General features: G+C 47.2%; 1 protein-coding gene across 1 annotated transcript in view; it reads left to right on the top strand.

The window, feature by feature from the left end:
• The first annotated feature begins 1,473 nt into the window (after positions 1-1,473).
• Positions 1,474-15,517, top strand: part of srrm2 (serine/arginine repetitive matrix 2) — a 46,865-nt gene continuing 32,821 nt past the window's right edge. Inside the window, exons 1-3 of the mRNA XM_078535615.1 lie at positions 1,474-1,643; positions 12,122-12,388; positions 13,793-13,894. Coding sequence (XP_078391741.1) covers positions 12,150-12,388; positions 13,793-13,894 — 341 coding nt within the window. The 5' untranslated portion in view covers positions 1,474-1,643; positions 12,122-12,149. The remainder of the gene's footprint in view (positions 1,644-12,121; positions 12,389-13,792; positions 13,895-15,517) is intronic.

The following is a 15,517-nucleotide window of genomic DNA, read 5'->3' as shown; positions in this document are numbered from 1 at the left end:
GCGCTCCCTCGGCGCCGACCCTCCCACAGTGCGGCGCTCCCTCGGCGCTGACCCTCCGACGGTGCGGCGCTCCCTTGGCGCTGACCCTCCGACGGTGCGGCGCTCCCTCCGCACTGCACTGGGGTGTCCGCCTTGAATTTTGTGCTAGTCTCTCTGACTCGGAGGTGGGATCGACAGCCAGTGAGTGCAGGTTGCCACACGTTGAGAAGTACGATTGCAATGTGGGTCGTCGGGAGGAGGCTGACGTCTCCAGTGATTGTTGGTCCGTTGCGTATGTGCCCTCCCACCGGATGAAGCCAAAACCGCCAATGGTTGCACCGTGGTGATGGGAGGGGGGAACTGGTGAGAGAGGGGGTGGAGGCGTGAGGGGTGGGGTAGGGGCAGAGGTGTGTAGGGCATGGGCGGTGAGCATGAGGGCGCTAAGGCTTGTGGAGGAGGTGCAGAATTTCCCCGGACTCTTTGGGGAGAATATTCATCCCTTGGACCCAACATTGCCGGGGAAGGGGAAAAAAAAAGGTGAAGTGGGTCATTTATCACATTATCTGGTTGTGGGATCTTGCTGTGCGCAAATTGGTTGCAGGGTTGCCTACGTTGCAGCTGCGACCACCCTTCAAAAAATTGCTTCATTGGAAGGTCGAGAAAGGTGCTACAGAAATGCAGGGTCTACTTTCCATATCCTATAGCCTAGGATGGAGTTATCATGAACTCCCATTGGAGCTGCCCATGGTCTTGGCAACTGGGACCTTCCATCGCACCCCTCCGGCCAGCATTGCCCACTGGGAGTTGTAGTTCCCAGGCCAGGGGCTCCTCTATTATTTCCAAATGGAGCGGCCGGCCAGTGTGGACTACATTTCCCTGCGTCCTCTACGGTCCGCCGGCCCCGCGCATGCGCACGATCTCCCGGCGCCGCTCGGCTACCCGGCGTAGGTGCGCGGTGCCTTCTGGGAGCTGTAGTCGGCCCCTGTGTGTGTGTGTGGGTAAGCTTAGTGTGCGCATGCGCAGCCGCTTTAAGTGGGGGAGCCTACAGCTCCCGTCGACCCTCGCGGACAATACCCACCACCTCCCCTCCAAACAACGCAAGGCAACGCATCCGCTATGCCTGCCGGGAGCTGTAGTCCACCGCGTCGCGGCTCCCCCATTCTCCTCAATGGGGCACCAGGGGGAGAGAAGACTACAATTCCCCCCGTCGACCACCGCGCCTGCCAACACCCGAGAGCCGGAGCAGCCCGACGCCTTCGCAAGCGTACGGCCGGCCGCCATTTTGAAGGGGCGGCCGGCCGCACGTCCGTCCACTGGGGTGATGAGGGGGGAGTGGCGGCGGCGGAGGAGGTGTCAGCGAGGAGGCCGCCGGGAGTTGTAGTCCCCGCCGACGGAGGCTCGCCATTGTTCCCAACGGGAAGAGGGGGGCCAGAAAAACTACAACTCCCGTGAGGCCTCACCAAAACACACGCACACACACACACACAAACACACACACCCCCCTCCTCCCCATTCGCTCCTCACCGCCATCTCCTCGGGTCCCCCGGACTCCATGTTGGTGTCGCAGTGAAGAGGGGAGAGACAGTCAGACGGAGAGAGAGAGGAGAAGGAGACGACGACAGGCGGCCCTAGCGACCTCGGCGAGCGGAGCACCGCCGCCTTAGGTCAGTCTGCCCGGGGAGGAGGAGGAGGCGGCCGGGGCCGGGGGGAGTGGGTGGGTGGGCGGGCGGGTGGGGAAGGGGAGGGAGAGAGAGAGAGGGGGGCGTTTTAATCCGCTAGGCCGCAAACGCAGCCTCGGCCTCAGGTAGTGGCCCAGGCCGACCAACCGGCCCCCTCCCCCGGGGAGGAGGGAGAGAGGCCTTACCTCTTAAAACCATAAATTAAAGTGTAACCTGGGTGATTAAAGGGATAAAAACACCAACTCCATCACATTTAAACCCATAATGTGTGTGATTAATATTAAAAACACCAACTCCATCACATTTAACCCATAATCTGTGTGATTAATGGATAAAAACACCAACTCCATCACATTTAAACCATAATCTGTGTGATTAATGGATAAAAACACCAACTCCATCACATTTAAACCATAACCTGTGTGATTAATATATTAAAACACCAACTCCATCACATTTAAACCATAATCTGTGTGATTAATATATTAAAACACCAACTCCATCACATTTAAACCATAATCTGTGTGATTAATATATTAAAACACCAACTCCATCACATTTAAACCATAATCTGTGTGATTAATATATTAAAAACACCAACTCCATCACATTTAAACCATAATCTGTGTGATTAATATATTAAAAACACCAACTCCGTCACATTTAAACCATAATCTGTGTGATTAATATATTAAAACACCAACTCCATCACATTTAAACCATAATCTGTGTGATTAATATATTAAAAACACCAACTCCATCACATTTAAACCATAATCTGTGTGATTAATATATTAAAAACACCAACTCCATCACATTTAAACCATAATCTGTGTGAATAATATATTAAAAACACCAACTCCATCACATTTAAACCATAATCTGTGTTATTAATATATTAAAAACACCAACTCCATCACATTTAAACCATAATCTGTGTGATTAATATATTAAAAACACCAACTCCATCACATTTAAACCATAATCTGTGTGATTAATATATTAAAAACACCAACTCCATCACATTTAAACCATAACCTGTGTGATTAGTATATTAAAACACCAACTCCATCACATTTAAACCATAATCTGTGTGATTAATATATTAAAAACACCAACTCCATCACATTTAAACCATAATCTGTGATTAATATATTAAAAACACCAACTCCATCACATTTAAACCATAATCTGTGTGATTAATATATTAAAAACACCAACTCCATCACATTTAAACCATAATCTGTGTGATTAGTATATTAAAAACACCAACTCCATCACATTTAAACCATAATCTGTGTGATTAATATATTAAAAACACCAACTCCATCACATTTAAACCATAATCTGTGTGATTAATATATTAAAAACACCAACTCCATCACATTTAAACCATAATCTGTGTGAATAATATATTAAAAACACCAACTCCACATTTAAACCATAATCTGTGTTATTAATATATTAAAAACACCAACTCCATCACATTTAAACCATAATCTGTGTGATTAATATATTAAAAACACCAACTCCATCACATTTAAACCATAATCTGTGTGATTAATATATTAAAAACACCAACTCCATCACATTTAAACCATAACCTGTGTGATTAGTATATTAAAACACCAACTCCATCACATTTAATCCATAATCTGTGTGATTAATATATTAAAAACACCAACTCCATCACATTTAAACCATAATCTGTGTGATTAATATATTAAAAACACCAACTCCGTCACATTTAAACCATAATCTGTGTGATTAATATATTAAAAACACCAACTCCGTCACATTTAAACCATAATCTGTGTGATTAATATATTAAAAACACCAACTCCATCAAATTTAAACCATAACCTGTGTGATTAATATATTAAAAACACCAACTCCGTTACATTTACACCATAACCTGTGATTAAAGGGATAAAAACATCAACTCCATCACATTTAAACCATAATCTGTGTGATTAATATATTAAAAACACCAACTCCATCACATTTAAACCATAACCTGTGTGATTAATATATTAAAAACACCAACTCCGTCACATTTAAACCATAATCTGTGTGATTAATATATTAAAAACACCAATTCCATCACATTTAAACCATAACCTGTGATTAAAGGGATAAAAACAGCAACTCCATCACATTTAAACCATAATCAAAATTATGAGGGGTATAGACAGAGTAAATGCGAGTTGGTTCTTTCCACTTAGAGTAGGAGAAATAAACACGAGAGGACATGGCTTTAAGGGGAAAGGTTTAGGGGGAACTTCTTCACTCAGAGAGTGGTGAGAGTGTGGAACGAGCTACCATCTGACATGGTAAATGTGGGCTCACTCTTAAGTTTTAAGAATAAATTAGATAGATACATGGATGGGAGAGGTCTGGAGGGTTATGGACTAGGTGCAGGTCAATGGGACTAGCGGAATAATATTTCGGCACAGACTAGAAGGGCCGAATGGCCTGTTTTCTGTGCTGTAGTGTTCTATGGTTCTATTTAAACCACAATATGTGTGATTAATATATTAAAAACACGAACTCCATCAAATTTAAACCATAATCTGTGTGATTAATATATTAAAAACACCAACTCCATCAAATTTAAACCATAATCTGTGATTAATATATTAAAAACACCAACTCCATCACATTTAAACCATAATCTGTGATTAATATATTAAAACATCAACTCCATCACATTTAAACCATAATCTGTGATAAATATATTAAAAACACCAACCCTATCAAATTTTGAATCATAATCTGTGTGATTAATGGATAAAAACACCAACTCCATCAAATTTAAACCATAATCTGTGTGATTAGTATATTAAAAACACCAACTCCATCACATTTAAACCATAGTCTGTGTGATTAATATATTAAAAACACCAACTCCATCACTTTTAAACCATAATCTGTGTGATTAATATGTTAAAAACACCAACTCCATCACATTTAACCCATAATCTGTGATTAATATATTAAAACATCAACTCCATCACATTTAAACCATAATCTGTGTGATTAATATATTAAAAACACCAACTCCATCACATTTAAACCATAATCTGTGATTAATATATTAAAACACCAACTCCATCACATTTAAACCATAATCTGTGATTAAAGGGATAAAAACATCAACTTCAAAACATTTAAACCATAATCTGTGATTAATATATTAAAAACACCAACTGCATCACAGTTAAACCATAATCTGTGATTAATATATTAAAAACACCAACTCCATCACATTTAAACCATAATCTGTGATTAAAGGGATAAAAACATCAACTTCAAAACATTTAAACCATAACCTGTGATTAGTATATTAAAAACACCAACTCCATCACAATTAAACCATAATCTGTGTGATTAATATATTAAAAACACCAACTGCATCACATTTAAACCATAATCTGTGTGATTAATATATTAAAAACACCAACTGCATCACATTTAAACCATAATCTGTGTGATTAATATATTAAAAACACCAACTCCATCACATTTAACCCATAATCTGTGTGATTAATATATTAAAAACACCAACTCCATCACATTTAAAACATAATCTGTGTGATTAAAGGGATATAAACACTTTAAACCAATAACCCCTGGTCAAATTGAAACCGTAATCTGTGATTAAATGGATAACAGTTTAAAACATTGGCTCCGTCAAATTTAATCCCTAATTCGTGCGATTAGTGGGATTAAAAACACCTGAAGTAGGGACTCCCATCAAATTTAAACCCTACCCTGCGAGATTAAAACAGCAACTCCCGTCAAATTCAAACCATAACCGCGGGGATATTTGTGGAGCAACGAGCAATGCCCTTGTGTCCTGATGAGTCCAAGGCAAAAAACTCTGACATGTCTCTTTTTTCCAGTGGTACCCAAGTTCTGCGCTGCCAAAAGACTATCCGGAATCTGTTTGACTAATGGGAGAATAACACCAACGCATCCGATTTAAACCACAATCTGTTGATTTTAAACCACGACTATTTACAAATTTAAGCCATAATCTACGTGTTTAATATAAATTTTATCTGTTTTTAAATCACAACAAACTTAAAGCCATAATGTCTGATTTAAACCGTATCTGTTCAAATCATAACTGAAAGGAATTTAAACGACAAATGTTGATTTCAACCATTATTATCACAAATTTAAACCATGACCTGTGTTTTGGTTTAAACTTTTAACTGTCACAAGTTTCAGCCGCCAAATGGTTTGATTTAAATCTTAACCATTTTAACTTATAACCAAAGCGAAGTTAAACCGTCAACTGGGTTTTGCTTTAAACTATCACCAGTTAAATCATCATCCGGGCATTTGAATTAAAGCTTAACTAGTTAAGCCATAACTGAATTTAAACTTTAAACTAATAAACCGTCTTAAACCCTGACTGTTTAAGCCACCAGTGTTCAAATGGTAACCTCCACAAGTTTGTGTTTGACTGAAACCTTCACCCTTTAAACCGTAACTATTTCACATTTGAACCACAGCTGTGTTTTAAATTAGAACTATCAACTTTAAACCTTAAACTACTTTACTTTAAAACCGCGCGCACGAATCCTGCCTCCTTGGCCCCCTGGTTAATCTGGAATCCATCTCGCTCTGCCTTAAAAATATTCACACTCCGCTCCCACCGCCTAGCGAGACAGAGAGCTCCAAGGACTCACGACGCCCCCCCCAGCCGAGAGAAGAAGTTTCTCCTCACCTCCGCCTTAAATGATCGGCCCCTTATTTTTGAGCAGCGACCCTTAGCTCTGGATTCTCCCACGAGGGGAAACATCGTCTATAAACCATAACAGTCGCAATTTTAAATCATAAACCATTTCCACCACAAACTGATTTTAACCAATTTAGGAATTACTGTTAATTGTATATTCTAAAGCACAGCTATTTAAGGTATAAATATTTAACCATATCACTCAATTTTGGATGAGCTGTTTTCATTTAAGATTATTGCTATTTAATCATACGGAACTAAGAACTGTCTTAACTTCAAACCATAGCTCTTTAACCCTAAATAGCTTCTCCTTAAAGCAATAAATGAGATATCAGGAGCTAGAAGTGAATGTTTAAGTGAAATTTGAGGGGATTGATCTCATTTTCAACGTTGATTTTTCTTATTCGTTCACGAGAGGTGAGCGTCACTGGCTGGGCCCAGCGTTTATTGCCCATTCCTCATTGCCCCCTTGAGAAGGTGGTGGGTGAGCCGCCTTCTTGAGCCGCTGCAGTCCCGTGTGGTGTGGGTACACCCACGGCGCTGTTAGGGAGGGAGTTCCAGGATTTTGTCCCGTGTGGTGTAGGTACACCCACAGCGCTGTTAGGGAGGGAGTTCCAGGATTCTGTCCCCTGTGTGTGGTGTAGGTACACCCACGGCGCTGTTAGGGAGGGAGTTCCAGGATTTTGTCCCGTGTGGTGTAGGTACACCCACGGCGCTGTTAGGGAGGGAGTTCCAGGATTTTGTCCCGTGTGGTGTAGGTACACCCACAGCGCTGTTAGGGAGGGAGTTCCAGGATTCTGTCCCCTGTGTGTGGTGTAGGTACACCCACGGCACTGTTAGGGAGGTAGTTCCAGGATTTTGTCCCCGTGTGGTGTAGGTACACCCACAGCGCTGTTAGGGAGGGAGTTCCAGGATTTTGACCCCAGCGACAGTGAAGGAACGGCCGATATATTTCCAAGTCGGGATGGTGAGGGGCTCGGAGGGGAACTTCCAGGTGGTGGTGTTCCCCATGTGTCTGCTGCCCTCGTCCTTTTAGACGGTAGAGGTCGTGGGTTTGGGCGGTGCTGCCGAAGGAGCCTTGGCGAGTTGCTGCAGTGCATCTTGTAGATGGTACACACACTGCTGCCCCTGCGCGTTGGTGGCGGATGGAGTGAATGTTTGTGGATGGGGTGCCGATCGAGCGGGGGCTGCTTTGTCCTGGACGGTGTCGAGCTTCTCGAGTGTTGTGGGAACCGCACTCATCCAGGCAAGTGGGGAGTGTCCCATCACACTCCTGACTTGTGCCTTGTCGATGGTGGACAGGCTTTGGGGGGGAGTCAGGAGGTGAGTTACTCACCGCAGGATTCCCAGCCTCTGACCTGCTCCTGTAGCCAAATTGTTTATGGGATGATTAATTTTTTAAAAAGTGCATTGGGTAACGATGTCTTAAAGTTGAAGTTGTTCTGCAGGGTTGGGATGGACTCCCGCCCTGTCTAAAATCTGCGATGACAGGAGAGTCTCGATGCCTCTCTGCACCCTCTGTCCACCCCTGCAGGGCTACAGTGGGGCACGAATCGACATGCTGTGCAAGGGAGTAAATAATCGTCCGAGGAACATAATACAAACACAGATGGTACAATTTTAAGGAGTTGTAGGAGCCTGGGGGTGGTGGTGGTGGCTGTGCGGGTGGGTTATGTGCACAGATCTTTGAAAGGGGGCAGGTTGGAAGGCATCTTAAAAAAACAAACACGCGTCTTCGTCGATCCGGGAATGGAGTGCAAACGCAGGGGAGTTATTCTAAACTCTCATAGTGCGCCAGGTTCAGTCCCAGCTGGAGTCATCGTGCCCAGTTGCGGGCTCCGCACTTTGGGAAGGGCGCCAAGGCCCTCGGAGAGGGTGCGGAGGAAGGAGACTTACCGGAAGGGTTCCCGGTGGGTGGGGGGGGAGTGGATGATGAGGGGGACTTAAGTCCATGCGTGGAGAGAGACCGGGAGGAGCTGGGATCGTTCTCCCCGGAGCGGAGAAGGTTAAAGGCGGGGGGGGGGAATCGAGGGCGTTCCCGATCGGGAAGGGGGTCGGGATCGAGTGAGTCAGTGAGGGGGAAACTGTTCCCGGTGGCAGGAGGGTGGGGAAACCAGAGGGACAGGGATTGAAAGCGATTGGGTGGGGGAAAAGGACCAGAGGGGGAGATGGGGAATTGTTATTTCATAAACACAGCGACATTCTAACTGTACGTTCACTCCTCGCTTTGTGAAGAGATGGATCCTTCAGAGGTGGGAGAGAAACAAACGTAGGGGATTTGTGGAAGAGCGGAGCAGGTGGAGACCATTCAGCCCCTCGATTCTGTTCCGCCACTTCAGCGAGAGCGTGACTGCTCTGCACCCTGACCTCGTGCAGCCACCTTGGCTCCGCAGCCTTTAATGCCCCTGCAAAGACCTTCCATTGGTGCTCGGATTTAAAAGTGACAGCTGAGCCGGGCGCCTGCTGCTTAGCGTGGGAGAGAGTTCCCAGGCTTCACGGAATCGCGGGACAGTGACAGCACAGAACGAGACCCGTCGTGTCTGTGCTGGGTCTCTGAGTGATTCACCTGCTCTGACTTCCACTTCCCCCGCCTTCTCCCCGTCAACCCTGCACATTCCTCCTTTCCCGATAACAGTCCGATTCCCTCCCAAAAGCCTCGATTGACCCTCCCTCCCCCACAGTCTCAGGCAGCGCGTTCCAGATCCTAACCCCCTCGATTGACCCTCCCTCCTCCACACTCTCAGGCAGCGCGTTCCAGACCCTAACCCCCTCGATTGACCCTCCCTCCCCCACACACTCAGACAGTGCATTGCAGATCCTAACCCCTCGATTGACCCTCCCTCCCCCACACTCTAAGGCAACGCGTTCCAGACCCTAACCCCCTCGATTGACCCTCCCTCCCCCACACTCTCAGACAGCGTGTTCCAGATCCTAACCCCTCGCTGCGTGAAAAAGTTTCTCCTCGTGTCTCCATCGCTCCTTTTACCCATCGCCTTCAATCTGTGTCCCTCTGCTTCTCGATCCTTCTCCCAATGGGAACAGTTTCTCCTGATCCACTCCGTCTTAGACGTGATTTTGAACACCTCTATCAAATCTCCTCTCGACCTTCACTTCTCCGAGGAGAACAGTCCCAACTTCTCCAATCCATCCACGGCACTGAAGTTCCTCATCCCTGGAACCATTCTCGTGAATCTTTTCCGCACTCTCTCTCTCTCTCTGTCTCTGTCTCTGTCTCTCTCTGTCTCTCTCTGTCTCTCTCTCTCTCTCTCTGTCTCTCTCTCCCTCTCTCCAATTCCTTCACATCCTCCCTGAAGTGCGGAACCCAGAACTGGACACAATTACTCCAGTTGAGGCAGAACTGGTGTCTTATACAAGTTCAACATAACCTCCCTGCTCTTGTACCCTACGCCCCTATGAATAAAGCCCAGGATACTGTCTGCTTTATTAACCGCTCTCTCAACCTGTCCTGCCCCCTTCAATGATTTATTCCTCATATACCTCCCAGCTCCCTCTGCTCCTGCGCCCCCGTTAAAATTGTCCCCTTTATTTTATACTGTCTCTCCGCTTTCTTCCCACCAAAATGAATCGCTTCACACTTCTATCGCCTGTTTGTCTGAGAAAACGTTTCCCAATTTGGCCCTGAGTTTAAGGTCGCGTTCTGGCCTATCCCATCCGCAGCGAGTGTCCCCCCCCTCCCCCCCCCCCACTCTCTCTCTCTCTCTCTCTCTCTCTCTCTCTCTCCACCCGGTGAATTGGTGTCAGAATCCGAGGCAGGTGTTGGAAAACGAAGGAACTCTAATGCGCCGATGAACCGGTTTCTATCCCTCGGGGGCACCAGGCTCCTCCTTGCCAAAAAGAAACAGCCGTGGGCAGTGAAAGACCGGGTGAAACCCAAATGCAAAAAAAAAAGCTCTCGCACCCAAAGGGTGAGAAAACGGAGCTGCGAAAGAGGGAGTACGAAAGGGAACTTGCAAACTCGACACTCGAGAAACGTTTACGGGGTTAGGTTCTGCAACTGAGGGCGGCCGGGAGCAACGTAGGGGCTCCTGGGAAACTTGTCAACGGTCCCAAAAAAAGTTGGTACACAGATGCAGCAAGTGATTCGGGAGTGGAATGTTGGCCTTCATTGCGAAGGGGCGGGGGGGTGTTGGAGTAGGAAAAGTGGGGAAGTCTTGCTACAACCGTGCAGGGGCGTTGGTGAGACTGCGCCTGGAGCACTGTGGACAGTTTTGGTCTCCTTACTTAAGGAGGGACAGACTCGCACTGGAGGCCGTTCAGAGAAGGTTCACTCGGCCGATTCCTGGGACGAAGGGGGTTTGTCTTGTGAGGAGAGTTGAGCAGGTTGGGCCTGTACCCATTGCAGTTTAGAAGAATGAGAGACGATCTTATTGAAACAGATAAGATTCTGAGAGAGGGGGGTGGGGGCTGGACAGGGTGGATGTTGAGAGCTTCTCTGACCCACCCACGTGGTTATAATCGCTCAGTTCCGGTGCCATCCTCACATCTTTTCTCGATAGCCTTCACGTCCCGCGGATGGTGCGTTTTTACTTCAAACCAGGCGGCGTGGGGGTCTGAGTTGTGCCAGGAGCCTCACAGTGCCTCCTGCAGTTTGGAGTCCATAAGTACAATCATGACCGTTGACATGGGAAAATCGAATGGGGGGAATTTTGAAATTGGGACCCTGAAAACGAGGATTTTAGCCCAGCAGCTTTGTAAAAGAGGGCTCATACATTTTTATAGTTGAAAGATATTCTGAAGCCTTATTATGCAGGTTTTGTGCACAGCAAGCTCCCAGAAACGGTAAGTGAGAGAAATGTTGGCAGATGAGGGGATGTTGAGGTCTGAATTGCCCTTCAATTGAATTTTTAAAATTCATTTATGGGATATAGGCATCGCTGGCTAGGCCAACATTTCTTGCCCATCCCTAATTGCCGCTTGAAAAGGTGGTGGTGAGCTGCTGCAGTCCCGTGTGGTGTAGGTACATCCATAGCGCTGTTAGGGAGGGAGTTCCAGGATTTTGAACCAGCGACAGTGAAAGAACGGCCGATATATTTCCAAGTCAGGATGGTGAGTGACTTGGAGGGGAACTTCCAGGTGGTGGTGTTCCCCATGTGTCTGCTGCCCTTGTCCTTCTAGATGTTAGAGGTGGTGGGTTTGGGCGGCGCTGTCGAAGGAGCCTTGGTGAGCTGCCGCAGTGCATCTTGTAGCTGGTGCACACACTGCTGCCCCTGTGTGTTGGTGGTAGAGCGAGTGAATGTTTGCGGATGAGGTGCCGATCAAGCGGGGCTGTTTTGTCCTGGATGGTGTGGAGCTTCTCGAGTGTTGTGGGAGCTGCAACTCATCTAGGCAAGTGGGGAGTATCCCATCATACTCCTGACTTGTCGATGGTGGACTGGCTTTGGGAAGTCAGGAGGTGAGTTACTCACTGCAGTGGGGGGAGGGTGTTGGGGTTAGAAGGATGCAGTGATGGGTGTGGGGGACAGGCTGGTTGGGGTGGGTGGGGGGGGTGGTTATGGAGGGATTTGAACCTGTGCCTGACAGTGTTAAAGCACTCACAACCCAGTGGGGGATGAGCTATGCTGCTCTTATTGTGGGGGGTGGCGGCAATTGAGCGCGGGTGCCGTTTGCGATGGCCCTGTTACCCTATTCTCTCTCTCTCGTTGACCGTTGTCCCTTTTTTCTGCCTTCTCTCGCTCCCTATTCCCCCCTGCAGCAGTGAGTAGTGGCAGCGCCGCCCCACCATGTACAACGGCATTGGCCTGCCCACCCCAAGGGGGAGCGGCACCAATGGCTACGTCCAGCGGAACCTGTCCTCCGTCCGTCACAAGAAGGACCGGGTGGACTATAAGTCGGAGGAGGAGCTGAAGAAGCTGGAGTCCGGCCTGATGAAGAAGCCTAACCAGGACATCCTGGACCATGAGCGGAAGCGGAAGGTGGAACTCAAGTGCATCGAACTGGAAGACTTGATGGAGGAGCAGGGGTAAGTGGGAGTGAACGGGAAGGGGTTTGGGTCCATTGGGATTATGTACGGTGAGAGTGAACGGGAAGGGGTTTGGGTGCATTGGGATTGTGTACTGTTGGAGTGAACGGGAAGAGGTTTGGGTCCATTGGGATTGTGTACAGTTGGAGTGAACGAGAAGGGGTTTGGGTCCATTGGGATTGTGTACAGTGGGAGTGAACGGGAAGGGGTTTGGGTCCATTGGGATTGTGTACAGTGGGAGTGAACGGGAAGGGGTTTGGGTCCATTGGGATTGTGTACAGTTGGAGTGAATGGGAAAGGGTTTGGCTCCATTGGGATTGTGTACAGTGGGAGTGAACGGGAAGGGGTTTGGGTCCGTTGGGATTGTGTACAGTGGGAGTGAACAGGAAGGGGTTTGGGTTCATTGGGATCGTGTACAGCGGGAGTGAACGGGAAGGGGTTTGGGTCCGTTGGGATTGTGTACAGTGGGAGTGAACGGGAAGGGGTTTGGGTCCATTGGGATTGTGTACAGTGGGAGTGAACGGGAAGGGGTTTGGGCCAATTGGGATTGTGTACAGTGGGAGTGAACGGGGAGGGGTTTGGGTCCATGGGGATTGTGTACAGTGGGAGTGAACGAGAAGGGGTTTGGGTCCGTTGGGATTGTGTACAGTGGGAGTGAACGGGAAGGGGTTTGGGCCAATTGGGATTGTGTACAGTGGGAGTGAACGGGAAGGGGTTTGGGTCCACGGGGATTGTGTACAGTGGGAGTGAACAGGAAGAGGTTTGGGTCCGTTGGGATTGTGTACAGTGGGAGTGAACGGGAAGGGGTTTGGACCCATTGGGATTGTGTACAGTGGGAGTGAACAGGAAGAGGTTTGGGTCCATTGGGATTGTGTACAGTTGGAGTGAATGGGAAGGGGTTTGGGTCCATTGGGATTGTGTACTGTTGGAGTGAACGGGAAGAGGTTTGGGTCCATTGGGATTGTGTACAGTTGGAGTGAACGGGAAGGGGTTTGGGTCCATTGGGATTATGTACAGTGGGGGTGAACGGGAAGGGGTTTGGGTCCATTGGGATTGTGTACAGTGGGAGTGAACGGGAAGGGGTTTGGGTCCATTGGGATTGTGTACAGTGGGGGTGAACGGGAAGGGGTTTGGGTCCATTGGGATTATGTACAGTGGGAGTGAACGGGAAGGGGTTTGGGTCCATTGGGATTGTGTGCGGTGGGAATGAACGGGAAGGGATTTGGGTCCGTTGGGATTGTGTGCGGTGGGAGTGTACGGGAAGGGGTTTGGGTCCATTGGGATTGTGTACAGTGGGGGTGGCAGTGGTTTGGTTGTATGGCCCTCACCAGGCAGATTACGGTCTCTGGTTGCCTGACAGCCATCAGGATCTGACATTGGGGATGATTTTCTGTTCTGCCTCAGGTATTCAGAGGAGGAGATCCAACAGAAGGTGGCAACCTTTCGACAGATGCTGGTGGAAAAAGATGGAAGCCAGGGCAAAGAGGAGCCAAAAACCCGGACAGTGTGAGTACCTCCGCCTTTTCTATCCTCCCTGCCAATGGAACAACATACATGATACCGCATCTGGCATATTTTGGCCCACTCACTCAACCTATCGTTGTCTGCCTGCCACCTCCTTATGTCCTCTTCACAACATACTTTCCTACCTGTCTTTGTGTTATCTGCACATTTAGCTACCAGGCCTTCAGCCCCCTCATCTCAGCAATTAATATAAATTGTAAAAAGTTGAGGCCCCAGCACAGCCCCCATGCGGGAGTGCACTCGTCACATCCTGCCAATCCGAAAAAGACCCATTTATGTATACTCTCTGCTTTCTGCCAGTCAGCCAATCTTCTATCTAGGCTTAACACGTTACCCCCCTACACCATGCGCTTTTATTTTCCGCAATAAACTCTGATGTAGCGCCTTATCAAATGTCTTCTGGAAATCCAAGTACAGCACGTCTACAGGTTCCCCTTTACCCACAGCGCGTGTCCCTCTTTCAAAGAACTCCAATAAATTGGCTAAACGTTCTTTCCCTTTCACATAACCATGCTGACTCTTCCCAATTACCTTTGAGTTTTCACTAAGTGCCCAGCTATAACCTCCTGAATGATCGATTCTAACACCTTCCCCCACCACAGACATCAAGTTAACTGGCCTATAGTTTCCTGTTTTCTGCCTCCCTTCCTTTCTTGAATACAGGGGTTATATTTGCTGCTTCTCAGTCTGATGGAAGCTTTCCAGAATCTAGGGAATTTTGGGAAAATTAACACCAACGCATTTAGCGCCTCGTTAACCACCTCTTTTAAGACCGTAGGATGAAGTGCATCAGGACCCAGAGTCTTGTCAGCCCACGGCCCAATCATTCTGCTCAGTACCGTTTCCCTAGCGATTGTAATTTCACCAAACTCTCCCCCCCTCTCCTCCACCCTCTGACTTACAGCTTCATTGGAATGTATTTTGTATCCTCCATGGTGACGACAGAAGCAAAATGTTTGTTCGTTTCACCCGCCGTTTCCATATTTTCTACTATTTGTGATGACCGATGCAGTTGGTAAAGCGGAGTTACTTAAAAAACCCCAGAGGGAAACTTGAAACAACTGTCATAACCTATAATTTTTAAGTGTTATGTTTGAGATGCAGCTCTACATCCAGGAATCAGGCCACCAGTTCTCGAGAGGTTTTACATTAAACTAAAGAAAACATTTTATTAATTTACACAGGTTAATATATATATATATATATATATACACATGACTACAAATTACTACTATCATAACTTCTAACAAACCCCCAACCTAATCTCCATTTCAGGCAACAGCAACCCGCACACTTAACCAGGCACCAGGCAAAGCATTCTCACCGTACGAATTCAAAATGAGGTTCTTTTCACTTTGGTTCCTGTGGAGACGGTTGGAGGCTTACAGCTGCCTTTTGATCTCACGTTGCCTCGGCTCTGCACACCCGAAAACTACTTAAGTTATACCCACACCAGCCCTATTGAATGTAAATTTTCATAGTATCACCAACGTCTGAAGTAAACCCCTCTGACAATGAAACCCCTTTCGTGGTACCATTTTTATTAGCAATATAAACATAGGGCTTGGTAGCTGCTAGATAGGCTTCAGTTTTCACCCCACTCCT

This window comes from Cetorhinus maximus, unplaced genomic scaffold (assembly GCF_964194155.1).
Source record: "Cetorhinus maximus unplaced genomic scaffold, sCetMax3.hap1.1 HAP1_SCAFFOLD_558, whole genome shotgun sequence".
Lineage (NCBI taxonomy): Eukaryota > Metazoa > Chordata > Chondrichthyes > Lamniformes > Cetorhinidae > Cetorhinus > Cetorhinus maximus.
Note: the sequence above shows the minus strand (reverse complement) of the source record. Positions and strands in the feature narration are given on the sequence as shown.